This window comes from Apis mellifera, linkage group LG1 (genome assembly GCF_003254395.2).
Source record: "Apis mellifera strain DH4 linkage group LG1, Amel_HAv3.1, whole genome shotgun sequence".
Lineage (NCBI taxonomy): Eukaryota > Metazoa > Arthropoda > Insecta > Hymenoptera > Apidae > Apis > Apis mellifera.
The window spans coordinates 5,055,393-5,068,397 of NC_037638.1; the positions used below are offsets into that span (position 1 = coordinate 5,055,393).

Sequence of the window (13,005 nt, forward strand, 5' to 3'; positions counted from 1 at the left end):
GGATAGAGGAGAATGTGCAACGGTTGCTTTATTATCTCGCTCTCATCCCTGATACGTAATATTTCTCGCATCAAAGTGCATACGATGGCGAATATGATTAAGTGATTCATTTCCTCGTGTTATTTATTCACGCCACAATGTCGATTGCGCTTTTCGAACTTACATATATCAAGTAAGTAGTTACTTGAAAATAATAAACAAAAGAACAATCGAAAGCAAAAGCGATTTCGATCGGAAAAATTCTTCGAAAAATACACAAAGAAGATTAGTATCTTTAGGTTATTCCGAATAAGTGCAACAGAGCAGAATAAGTATTTACCTTAATCCGATCATAATTTCACAATACAGTGAAAAGGAGAAATTTTTATCTTTTAGACAAATTAGACGTATGTTCTTTTTTTAAAAGTTTATAATATTTCTTAAAAAGATTAAAAAAAAAAAAAAAAGAAGGAAAAAAAAGATATATAGATTTATATACTACTTAACCTACGATGTACGTACGGCGCACGAATACAAATACGATATAGCCCGTGAAGCGTACGCGAAATGGATGTTGTCAAGTTTCCCAAGAGTCGTTCGACGGAGATCGAAGGTAATAAAGAAAGGCATATGAAAGAGACATGGCGTCGACATCCTGTTGTTGGTCGAATCCAATCGTTGTCCCGCTCAGAAAAAGAAGGCGATATAAGGGTTGATACCTTTATAATATAATGACATCGTAGTGCTATATACAGTTGCGAAGAACCCTTGTGTACAGATAAATAAGACAACGTGCAAGTAAGTGCAAAACTAGTCTTGAACTATGCGGGACGCTTGTGGTCTATCTCTAACGTACAAATGGTGTGCTTCGATGTGCGCGTCGACCACCCAAGGGTGCACATACCTACACGAGCATTTTAGAAAAAAAGTGTATGAGTACGGACCAGAATATTTATTTTGTAGAGGTTCAGGTATGTACATATGTCTTTTAATACCGAAACAAACTAATTTTTGCTTGAGTGAATTCCACCGGTCATTTCGACAGACAACGAAAAAATTAATGGTAAACATTTTTAAAAAAATATTCATTCGTAAATTTTATCGATATATTTAGATATCTATTTTCATCTCTTTTAGAAATTATAATTGTAATTAATATAATAATTATAAATCGAAACTTTGTGTAATCGTTAAAAAAATTTGATGCAACATCAAAACTATTTATTATAGTTTATAAAATAAAAAAATTATGATGTAAAATGATATCTATATAATTGAAATTATAAACTATTTTAAATAAAATATTAGATATGAATTATTATTTTCAATCTAAATAGTTTCAAGAGAAAAATTGGAATTTTTTTTCATTAAAAAATATAGTCTTTTGTTTCTCGAACGACACATCTTCACGATAAGATCCTGCTAAAATAAGTGCACACACGTGTAGAAATCCTGCGGGTGGGTTCAGCCCCAGCTAAGTAAGCGAGATATTTCCTTCTCTTTCTTATATATGTGTATGTAAGGGTGGGGATCTCGCGCACACATACCAAAGGATTTGTTTAAGTAGTATGTATAAACGTATCTTAGGTTATATGGGGTGTACAATTCGAAAATGTCAACTTATATTAGTATAATTTAATGTTTGAAGAATGAACAATTAGAAAGGCAAAAGTTTTATAAATATACAACTTAGAAATCCCGGAAATGGTATTTATGATAAAATCATTTAAAATAATAGAATGATTGGGAAATTTTGCCAAATACAAAATATTGTTTCAAACAGAAATAATTTATTTATCTTATTTAATTTTTAATAAAAATTTAATTGATAAATTTTATTATGTAATATTTAATAGGTACAACTTTTAATCAACATCTTATAATATTAATAACTTTAATTTCTAGTATCGAGGATTAAGATACAAGAAATGAAGTTAAAATATGTTGTGAATGTTGTTCTTAATTAATCAGTATATAAATCACAAATGAGATGGCAAGCTAATTTTCGGACACCCTGTGTGCATGTAACGCAGGCGCAGGCAGCTGTCACCTTACACCCATGGAGGAGGCATGGGCTGCGGCGGCCATTCTCAACTTATCTCTAGGATCTTTGTAAACATGTCGTGAAATCCGAGTATTCAAGCAGTGGCGTAGATCGCGAGGTGGAAGGACCCATCGAAGCGTTCTTGAAGGAAGAATTAAAATCTCCAGAGAGTATGTTTGAGACTGCAACGTTGGGCGCACAAGGTTTCCTTGGCAACCAGAACCATGGTGGCAACGTCACTAAATGGAGCACATCTTTGTTCCGTGCTAATAAAAGGACTTCAAGACGTGCCACCATCTTCTTTACCCTCTTCCTCATCTCTTAGTCTTCCTGCTTAGGGCACTCATCCTTCCGTTACTCTTCGTTGCGATGAAAATATTCGTGGAGCTACAATCATTTGATAATAATAGTTCGATATTTTTGTTTTATTTAACGATTTTTCAAGATTTTGCAAATGTATAATAAATTTACATATTATTATTTTTCTAATGTATTTTGTTTTTTCTATTTTTTGATTTATAAATTTTTAATTAAAAATTCTATGATAAATACATAAATAATAATTAATATTTTTACAATATAATGTTAACATAATTATATTTATATCATAAATCTTGAATTACATAAAATAATTTCAAATCTTTTGCCATTATTGCTATTATTTACCATTTATAAATTATATTACATTTATGAAATATTTTCTTAGATTATCGCATTAGTTGATTGAGCAATCAAAAATGGTTCAGTATAATTTATAAGTGGATAAATTTTAATATATTTATTATTACGTGACGTTTCGAAACTGTTGAAGGCTTCGAGCTCAAGACTTGCCAGACAAGAACCGCAGCAACGTGAAACATAATACAAGTTGCACCAGCCAGTCCTAAGCTCAGCCATGCGAAGCAGCCAGCGGCTAAGGAACGCGACGTACGAATCAGATTACATCTTGCGTTGGCTGCTTATCTTTATTCTTCACTTTACCTCGCTTCAATTCACTTCATTTCGCTTCAGTGACAACCCTTCGATCGGCATCTTATAACCGCTCTACGATATACATTGTCCTTGAAAACAGCTTTTAAAGTATTTAAATGATCACGAAATTTTACTTTCATTAAAAATTTTAACTTTAATTGCCGAAGTCAAACCATCTATTCATGGTATAATCGTATAATTTTATAGTCACATCAAGCAGAAATTATTTTCGCGATTTCGTATTGTAATAAGGATAAAAGTTATAAAACGCTTTTGTTTTAGGAATAATTTACAAAAAATTTTATTCCTTACCATACAAGTTTATGTTTACTGTTTTATCCGGTTTTTTGTTTGTTGTACTAAACATTAAATATTTCTTAAAATTAATTAATATTTACTCATTGTCTGTTCCGCTAGTTTGTAGAAACACCGGTGCTTGAGCACCTTGCGCAACCTGTATCAATTGGGGTTGAGCTTGTATAGGAGCAGTTTGAATTATAATTGGTTGATTACTTCCACCTTGTACTTGCATACGAATCATTTGAAGTTGTTGAGGCGTTAATTGTATCTAAAATTATATACAAGTTAAATAAATAAACATATAAATAAAAAATAAATTCATATTAGATTTTAAAATAATATACATACTGGTATTTGTTGAATTTCTCCACTAGGTGTTACAATTTGTTGTACAATTTGTATTCCTCCAGTTTGTGTTGTAGGTGTTTGTTGAGCCTGTTGTAATTGTATAATTTGTTGGCCTGATGATTGTTGTGGACTTTGTACTGTTACAGTCTGTGCTGTATTTGGAGTAGTGCTTTCCTATATTAAATTATCTAATAAATATTTCAATTTATAAAAGAAATAAAATATTTTATAAGGACAAAATATATACCTGTTCTACAGGACTACCAATATTAATTGTTTGTATTTGTCCAGTTGACGGTTGTACTATTTGTATAGGTTGTGTAGTAGCATTACCACTTTGGACATTTTGATTGGCAGAAGCTTGTTGTTGTGCTAATTGAAAGTAGTAATGTACCTGATCTGAATTCATAGAAGTACGTACAGTGCTTTCAGTCTGTGCTTTACTCTGTTTCAATTCATCTCTAGGGACTATATCAATTAGAAAATCAAATTGATCATACTTAGTTATTGCCATTGCTATATCATTTCTTTGAAGAGTACGTCTTTTATTATCTTCTGTATGAACCCATGCTCTTAATGTTAATTCATGTATAAAAATTTCTGCTGCTTTAGAGAATAACATTGGAGCTTCTGCACTTATCATTTTAACATCATCATCAAGTTTCATAATTTTTTTTATCCTTGCTAATGGCAATGATTGTGTTTTTAAGTCCATCTATAAATCCAATAATAAATAAAATTAAATTATTATTAAGTAACAATAAAATAATTAAATAATATGTTATAAAACATATAATATTTAAATTATTATTTACAGTAGTAATTTTTTTAATTTCTTCTGTAACTTTTGGCCAAAATTGTGCCAAAGTTTGTTGAGCTTCAGAACTGCCAGGAGATGCAATTTGTAAGTCTCCATTTGAATCACCTTCAACTTCACTATCTTGATTACTAAACAGAATAATAATAACAAGTTAATATATTTATTTACATTATAATGTATTTATTTATTCAATATCTATCATATTTTTGTAAAATAATATTACATTTTTTTAAAAAATTTTGAAATAAATATGTAAGAAAAATATACATATAACCTAATAATATAGAAACAAATAATTTTACTCACGCATTCACGAAGAATACCGACATTTTTTATAAACACTGTTGAAACGACATAAGAAAGAATATTCTAAATTATGAAAATCATTTTACTATTTAAAATAAACCTAAAGTAAATTGCAAATACTTTAGTTGACTATTGACAAATAAATTATTGTGTATTAATGACTATACTGCCATGATAATCAATTTTATTTTACTTCAAATTTCAGAGTATTCACAGTAGATGGCAGTAACGTTCATTTTATGTTACATATAATCATGGATAAGGCACAACATAAACGTAATATTTAATGTATTTATCTAAAATAGTGTTTATGGAAGTGTGTAAATTTATATAAAATATGAAGTTTATTCTAATTTCATAATTTTTTTTTGATATTCTTCTAAAACTTCTGAAATGATATTCCATAAAATAAAATTTCACAATAAAAGATAATTGAAAATAATTTTAATCAATAAAAAATATACAATATTATAACCTTTTAATTATATACATATCTTTTACATTGTGTACATTTATGGTATAAATGTGGTACAAGTAAAATATTAAAACAATATATATAATTTTAATATGTACAATTTTTTTTCATTCATGCATAGCTTTATAACTACAGATACTTTGAAAAACTATATTTAATACTTCTTTGGCTGAATGAGTTTCCGAGTTACTTATTCTAATAATACTTCCAAATTCTCTAATGTAATGATCTAATTCCATATCTTTTGATAAATCTTTTGTTGCCATATATTTATTTGTTAATTGTAACAATTTCAATAAATCAGAACTAAAAGCTTCATCTAAATCAAATAATTCTAAAGCTGGTGGTGGTAATTCTTGAAAACTCGGTGGAAATACCTACAAAAAAAAATTTGTTTTGCCATATATCTAATTTAAAATATATATTTATAATGCAATAATAAGAATCTTTACTGAAGCTTGCATAGGTGGTAATGGAGTCTCAAAATGTGGTGAAATAAGAGTAAGTGGTTCATGTTTTACACCAAGAACTTCATAAGCTTTTATACAAGAGGGTACCATATCTAAGTTTACCGAATAAAGATGATGTTTAAACAATTTGGTATAATCATAAGGATTATCCATAATATCCATATCCTGAGTACATACTTTTGGATTATCAGCTTGTTGTGTAATATCTGGGATAAAATTATATTCCCAGAACTAGATAAATATTGTTATCATTAATAATAGTAAATAATTGTTGATATAATCAATTATTAAAATATAGAAACTTACATCTACATCATCCATTTGAGATTCTTTAATTACAATATCTGTAGATTCAAAAAAATCAAAAATCATTTGTCTTAATGAATCATTTTTTTCTTTTTCAATATATGTATCAGTCAACATTCTTGAAGAACCTAAAACAAGTAATTTTCCACCATTTGTTTCATTATAATGATAAGCACAAATAGGTCTATTTGTTGGAATTGCTATTGATCCACTTGATAATGCAACTCTAGATGATTGTGCTACATTTAAAGTTGCTCCATAAGGATATAAAAAGTTCATGTTTCTGTAACATGATATATTAAAAATAAAATATTTTTATATAATATGACAATTAATAATTGTATTTGAATAATTTACATATACTCATCATGATTTCTTGAAAATATAGATTTGTTTGACATTCCTTGAGAAATTAAACATTCTTTTGGATGCATTGTCTGACTATAACTCATACGTATAACACTATCTAAAAATTTCATAATAAATACATAAAATGAAACAAGGCTTTTTTAATTATATTTTCATTAAAAATTTTTATAATGAAATACCATTGTTCACCATTATGCCAAATTCTTCTAATAAAAAATTTACATTAGTATTTGATTTTTTTTCACCACCTTCACCAAGCATAACTAAAATATGTCCGCCAGAATTTAAAAATGCTCTAATTGAATTCATTTCTAATTCTGTAAATTTATTTCGTGGACCAGGCAATACTAATATTTTGCCTGTCGATAATAATTCTTCCGTTAAAACATCGTTGTTTCTAAAATATGATAAAAGATATAAAAAAATATATTTCGAATTCAATGAAAATATATAATTAAAATATAAGTAATATAACATTACTCGATGAATTTCCATTTTGATTTTAACTTTCTTTGTAATATTTTAAATTCCTCATTCAATTTTCTCTCGTTTTTTGACGCGTCAAAAATAATGACGTTTAAATTATTGTTACTGTCACTGCCGCCAAAGATTGAGCTCATAGTGATTGTCACTTTATTATGTTAAATAAATCTTAAAATAATTTTTGACAACTTAATTCTATTTTTTTATTATGTATACTAATTAAGTTGTATTCTGACACGTATACTTAACTATAATTCATCGTTGTCATTGGCAACTATAATCATATCAAAATTATAATTGCCGTGTAAAAATAAGAAATCAGGGATGTAAAAATTTATTATATGATGTATTACTAAATAGACGAAGAAAAATAGAGATAAAATAAGAATTGACTATCAATGCCATTTTTTAATCAAAAACATCTCTCCAAAGGAAAGATAAAATAAAGTACTCAAGAGATGGCGTTGATTCTATAATTTTTAGTATAATTTGCTTTTCTTATCTATATGTATTCTCTATCACATAACTATAGATTATAGACACATAAGTATGAGATGTCAATTGTCAATGCTTATATCATTTTTCTTTTAAAATTAAAATTAATCTGATTTTTAATAAAATGTTAACATAATATTTTTTACAAAGTATATATAAGACGGCTAAAATATGATATGAGTGTTTTAATGCAAAACATTCTGTAACAATAATGAAATTTAAAAAAGCAAGAAAATTAAATAATATTAATAAAAAAATGCATTGAATATTAAGTTTATTCTCTTGTATTTTATCTGTTGTATTATTTTATGAGAATGTATTGAAATGAATAAAAACAATCAGCTGATCATATACAGATGGCGTTTTAAATGACGCACTAGTTGTGAGTATTGTTCAAAATGGTTGGTGATCCATGTGATTAGAATGATTTTATAATTATTCAAGAATTGATACAAACAAGATGACTGCAATTGTACAAGAAGATAATGAATTAAAAAAGTTACTTGGTAACCCTGTAAAAAATGCTGGGGAGGATGGTTTGATGGGTCCGCCGCAATCGGTAAATTAATAAATATGTTTATAGAGTATGCACTTGTTCATAAACTTTTCGATTTATTTGTTAATTTTTATCTTAGACTAATGTTCCACGACCAAGCACATCGCAAAATGTTAATCCACAATCATTGATAAGTCCGATGACTCCAGCTAATAGTACAAAAGAAGTGATAGAACCTTGTTTACAGTAAGTGATACATGTACTTCAATTATAAATCTTTTTTTCATTTTTATACAAATTATCTAAATAAATTTTACGAGAAATAATTAAATTTATTATATGTATTTCAAATGAAAGTGAATACTACAAGTTTACAAATAAATAGAGAATATATAGTTGAACTATATTCTTTTTTTTTTTTTAGAAATGTAGTTTCTACAGTTAACTTAGGCATAGAGTTACCATTAATGTATATTAATACAAGAACAAGAAATTCTGAATATAATCCAGCAAGATTTATGGGTCTGATTATGAGGATTAGAAATCCTAGAGCTACTGCATTAATTTTTCATTCTGGAAAAATAGTATGTACTGGTGCAAGAAGTGAAGAAGACTCCTATTTAGCAACAAGAAAGTTTGCAAGAATAATTCAGAAGTTAGGTTTTGCAGTAAGAAGTATTATATATTATATTTAAATAAATAGAGAAATAATAATCTTATATTTCATTTTGCGTGTCTATTATTACAGGCTAAATTTTATAATTTTAAAATACAAAATATAGTTGCTACATGTGATCTAAAATTTCCAATTAAATTAGAAAATTTAAATCATATACATGGACAATTTTCTAGTTATGAACCTGAACTTTATCCAGGTCTTATATATAGAATGGTATCACCAAGAGTAGTATTGCTTATATTTGTAAATGGAAAAGTTGTATTAACAGGTAAGAATAAATTAAAAGAAGAAGATTTCTAACTTTTATAAATATCTATTTATCTGTATATCTATATATAATAATTTTTTAGGAGCAAAAAATAGAACTGAATTGCAAGATGCACTTAATAATATATATCCAATATTGAAAAGTTTCAGAAAGCAATAATAAATTTTTTCATATTTTAAGTTTTTGTAAGATAAATAATTTATATAAAAGGAACTAAAATTGATCATGTTATCAAATATAATATAATTTAAGTTCATATAATTGACATAATTTATTAGGAAAGTAACAATTTTTTATCAGTAAAAATTAGTAGTATATAATTGTATATAATATTATAACAATATTTGCACAAATTACAAATTAGATTTTCTTTAATAAATTAAATTATATAATTTATATAAAAATTATACAAATATAATAGCATATATATATATATATATAATATGTTAAGCTTCTTATATAACTTACAAATATATATCTTTTATAGAAATAAATTTGCATCATATATTTCTGAACATTATAGATATAAAAATATTAATCAATATTATATCATCATGAAAATAAAATTGATAAATATAACTGATAAATAAATTTTTATAAAATACTTATCTCATTAAATATAATGTGTTTCAAAGATGTGTTTTTATAAAAAATATTTGAAATACATTTATTTAATTATATTTAATTTTATTTATATTTAATTAAATTATTTATGTTTTTATGAAACAATGGTAATTCTTGTAGAATTGAATTTCATATAAGTTCAATAATTAATTTTTAATAACAGAATATATATATATATAATATGTATATATATACATACATAATTGTTAAAAACAATACATTTAGAACATTTATATATATTTTATTTAATAACATACATTGATTTTAAATTACTGTTTTGCATTAAAAGTAGCATTAAGATATTAAAATATTTGTATCCTTATTTAGCACCAGGATTTCAGATTATGAAAAATCTTTTTTAACAAATTTATCTATTTTTTATATTTTTTTCTTGTTCTTTTATTGTATTACTGGAATTATATTGGATTGTAGATGTTTTTAGATATATTTTTAAATGTTTTGCAATCCTTGTTATCTTAACATCTTTTCATAAGATATGTCAGATATTTAATTTTGTTAATGTCAATTTAATAGACATTTAAACCTTTCTTCGCCGCAATCGGCAATTTTTCACCTCGGAAAAATGGATTTTCTTCCTGAAATAATATAATGAAAATTTATTACTTATATTGATGTATAATTTGTTTAAAAATTTTAAACAAAAAATTATATATTACAAATTAAGAAATTCAAATAAAGGATTTTAAGTTTCAATTTTAAAAAGTTAAAAATATATTATTTTCATATTACTTTTATTATAGTATATTATAAATTATACCTCAAATCTTTAAATTAAATTCTTAATGTTTAAGAATAATAAAAAAAAATAATAAAAATTTCTTATTTAGTGTATTCAAAATATCGATAACGGAGGTATTAGATTAAAGAGAATAAAAATTATATAGAATAGGATAATAACGATTTAATAACTTTTTGATTGATAATTCAATTCTAAAAAAAATATGAATATATTACAACTTGAAATTGATCCACGATTTGGTTGAAATTGGAGTTTGAAATATGCATATTTGGAAGATTGTTGCTGTTTGTAGAATCAACTGAACAATCCAGCATATGTTCCGTATCGCACATACAATCTTGTGCACTTTGGTAATCTCGACTGAATGCTGCTGTATTTTCGAAGTTTACGATACAATTGTTTTTACCTATACAATAATTATAATATAATTAAATTTCGTCACTGATTTAACGATTTATTATTAAAAAAAAAGTTTTATTAAAATAGAATATTAAAAAAAAAATAGATTTAAAAAAATTACTTTTTAATAATGAGAGTTGGTTTCTCAAAAATTAATATGGATAGTTTATTAAATTTTGTTTATTAAAACATAAAAGTAAAATTATATTAATCGTTGCATAGAGATTAAAAATTTTTATTAATAAGTATTTTATAGTAAAAAAGATTTAGAAAATTATAAAAGGAAATACATATATGTAGAATAAATATCAATCATAATTTTAAAACATATTAAATCACTTACTGGTATATCCAACTGGACAAGGATTCGGTGGTGTACAATATGCAGGTAAAGCATTCTCTTTTTCATTCTTGATATTTTTCACGCTTCCAGGTTTAATTCTTTGTCTATCATTCACTTTGTCGTTATTAGTAATATGTTGATGACTCCACAATGAGCTATGTTGTAAATATTCTTGATCGCGAATACTGGGATTAGGATTCAAAGTGTCCATACTATCATAATCGGTAGGTAGTTCGAGAGGAATTTCTTTCGGTTTGTCTTGATATTCCAGATAGGAATCTGCTGTATCGATAAGTTCATTTCCCATTTGATTGATTAATTCTCGGAGAAGAGTGTCGGTCAATAGTTGTTCTTCCTGAAATTAAAATTATATAAATTAGTGAATTAATTTTCTTTAAAATTCACTATAAAAATTCACTATAAATAAATAAAATAAATAAAAATTCACTATAAAAATATTGTTGAATATATATAATACTGTTAACAATTATATATGAAAATTTTCATTAAAATTGTAAATTGAAAAGATTTTAATATGTAAAATATAATATTGAAACTAAATAGAATTAAAAATAATATGTTACCTTAAGAGGTGGAGGCAAATACACTGATGCTTGAACAGCAACAGCCACAGAGAAAAACAAAATCCAATACATGGTTTTGAGTAATCTAAAATAATTAAATTAATGATTTATAATCAATATTATATTTTTATTATAATTAATTGTTTAAATCAACTTAAAATAATTAATTATTAATTAATTTATTTATTTATGACAGAAATAAAAATATCTTTTTGTTGAGGTAACGAGGAAAAATTTTTAAATATAAAAGAGACTGTTATTCATGGAAAATAAATAAAATATATATTATAAGTACTATTTCATGTTTCATATTTCATCTTTCATTCTTATTATTCAATCGTTTCTAAAGTAAATAGAATAAAAAAAAATTTGCATTTTATTTTGAATTACTCATATGATAAAAACATACATCGCGATTAATTAAATCAATTAGATTAATTTTAAATAAATTCTTTTTTTTCATTTATTACATGCATTAAATAGCAACAATTTACAAAAGAAAGAAAATCATTATTTCATAACAAAATAATTTTTTAAATATTTTGTTCATAAAAGTTAATTCTATTTTAAAAAAAACTCTCACTGAAAAATTTATATATTAATATATAAAAATATATACAATCAAAAACAACAATGTAAATATTGTTAGATTATCGACCCTTATTTGAGGCCAATAACTATTCACGTAATTTTTTTATTACAATTTTCAAATCGGATTTACACTCGAATTATTTCGAAAAATCTTGGAATATGTAAAAATATAAAAAAATGAAAAAAACCAATATATATAAACTAAAATAAAGCGATCAAATGGAACTTACCAAAAATCGTGCAATAATCGCAATAATATACTGATGAAGCGATCCTCGAGTTTCGCGAATGGTGAAGTGTATGGGTTGGGTTTTCTTCCAACAGAAGTGGCGCTGTGCTCGCATGAAATATTGATCCGTATTTTCCGCGCTGCTTTTCTCCCTTCCATTTTCACATTCGGCCACCATACCGCCTACAATCCTCTATTACAACCCACATTCGTAAAACCGAGTTACGAGCAAAGGTCGGCCCACGACTGAACCTCGTGACGTCATTTTTGCGATTAAAGGATGAGTATCTGGCAGAATTGGGAGAAAAAGATTTTTAAAATAAATATATATGGAAATATTCTTATATTTTCGAATCATATTTTTTTGGAAGATTTTTTAAATATGAAATGCGTAATGTTTTTTTTGATGTTATTAAGAAAATAATACATTAAATTCGCTCAACTTTAAAATTATCATATATTGAAATTGAAATATACCGAAATCATATAAAATATAATATATAAAAAATTTAATTTCATTTCAATATTTAAGAAATAAAAAATGAAAATTAGAATATAATCATTTTATTTCGATTAAAGAAAAAACAAATATTTTTATTTACATCGAATTCGATTTTAAATAATAAATATATAATACATAATACTTACTTATGATTTAAATATCA

At 25.3% G+C, this 13,005-nt stretch overlaps 4 protein-coding genes across 5 annotated transcripts; 1 reads left to right on the forward strand and 3 right to left on the reverse strand.

The window, feature by feature from the left end:
- Positions 1 to 1,483: 1,483 nt before the first annotated feature.
- On the reverse strand, positions 1,484 to 4,954 carry LOC408615 (nuclear transcription factor Y subunit gamma). Its single transcript, XM_392156.7, has 6 exons — positions 4,770 to 4,954; positions 4,459 to 4,591; positions 3,891 to 4,358; positions 3,644 to 3,817; positions 3,394 to 3,563; positions 1,484 to 2,410 (listed from the first exon to the last, which is right to left on the reverse strand). Exons 1-6 carry the CDS (start codon positions 4,790 to 4,792, stop codon positions 2,338 to 2,340), a joined length of 1,041 nt encoding a protein of 346 aa, XP_392156.2. The 5' UTR covers positions 4,793 to 4,954; the 3' UTR covers positions 1,484 to 2,337.
- A 276-nt stretch (positions 4,955 to 5,230) lies between these two features.
- Positions 5,231 to 7,245, reverse strand: LOC551202 (intraflagellar transport protein 52 homolog). The gene is made up of 7 exons (XM_006562540.3): positions 7,122 to 7,245; positions 6,870 to 7,040; positions 6,569 to 6,786; positions 6,378 to 6,486; positions 6,021 to 6,303; positions 5,697 to 5,945; positions 5,231 to 5,621 (listed from the first exon to the last, which is right to left on the reverse strand). The coding sequence occupies exons 2-7, from the start codon at positions 7,007 to 7,009 to the stop codon at positions 5,352 to 5,354; spliced, it is 1,269 nt and encodes a 422-aa protein (XP_006562603.1). The 5' UTR covers positions 7,010 to 7,040; positions 7,122 to 7,245; the 3' UTR covers positions 5,231 to 5,351.
- Positions 7,246 to 7,450: 205 nt separating this feature from the next.
- LOC410753 (TATA-box-binding protein) lies at positions 7,451 to 8,985 on the forward strand. The gene is made up of 5 exons (XM_394229.6): positions 7,451 to 7,926; positions 8,003 to 8,109; positions 8,288 to 8,531; positions 8,612 to 8,810; positions 8,893 to 8,985. Exons 1-5 carry the CDS (start codon positions 7,828 to 7,830, stop codon positions 8,967 to 8,969), a joined length of 726 nt encoding a protein of 241 aa, XP_394229.2. The 5' UTR covers positions 7,451 to 7,827; the 3' UTR covers positions 8,970 to 8,985.
- Positions 8,986 to 9,480: 495 nt separating this feature from the next.
- On the reverse strand, positions 9,481 to 12,647 carry LOC408614. Of its 2 annotated transcripts, none has more exons than XM_016914059.2 (5): positions 12,342 to 12,647; positions 11,521 to 11,605; positions 10,937 to 11,291; positions 10,413 to 10,600; positions 9,481 to 10,030 (listed from the first exon to the last, which is right to left on the reverse strand). In XM_016914059.2, the coding sequence occupies exons 2-5, from the start codon at positions 11,590 to 11,592 to the stop codon at positions 9,962 to 9,964; spliced, it is 684 nt and encodes a 227-aa protein (XP_016769548.1). In that variant the 5' UTR covers positions 11,593 to 11,605; positions 12,342 to 12,647; the 3' UTR covers positions 9,481 to 9,961. The 2 variants fall into 2 exon arrangements, with proteins under 2 accessions (XP_016769548.1, XP_392155.2); XM_392155.7 differs by having other exon boundaries at positions 10,410 to 10,600.
- Positions 12,648 to 13,005: the final 358 nt, after the last annotated feature.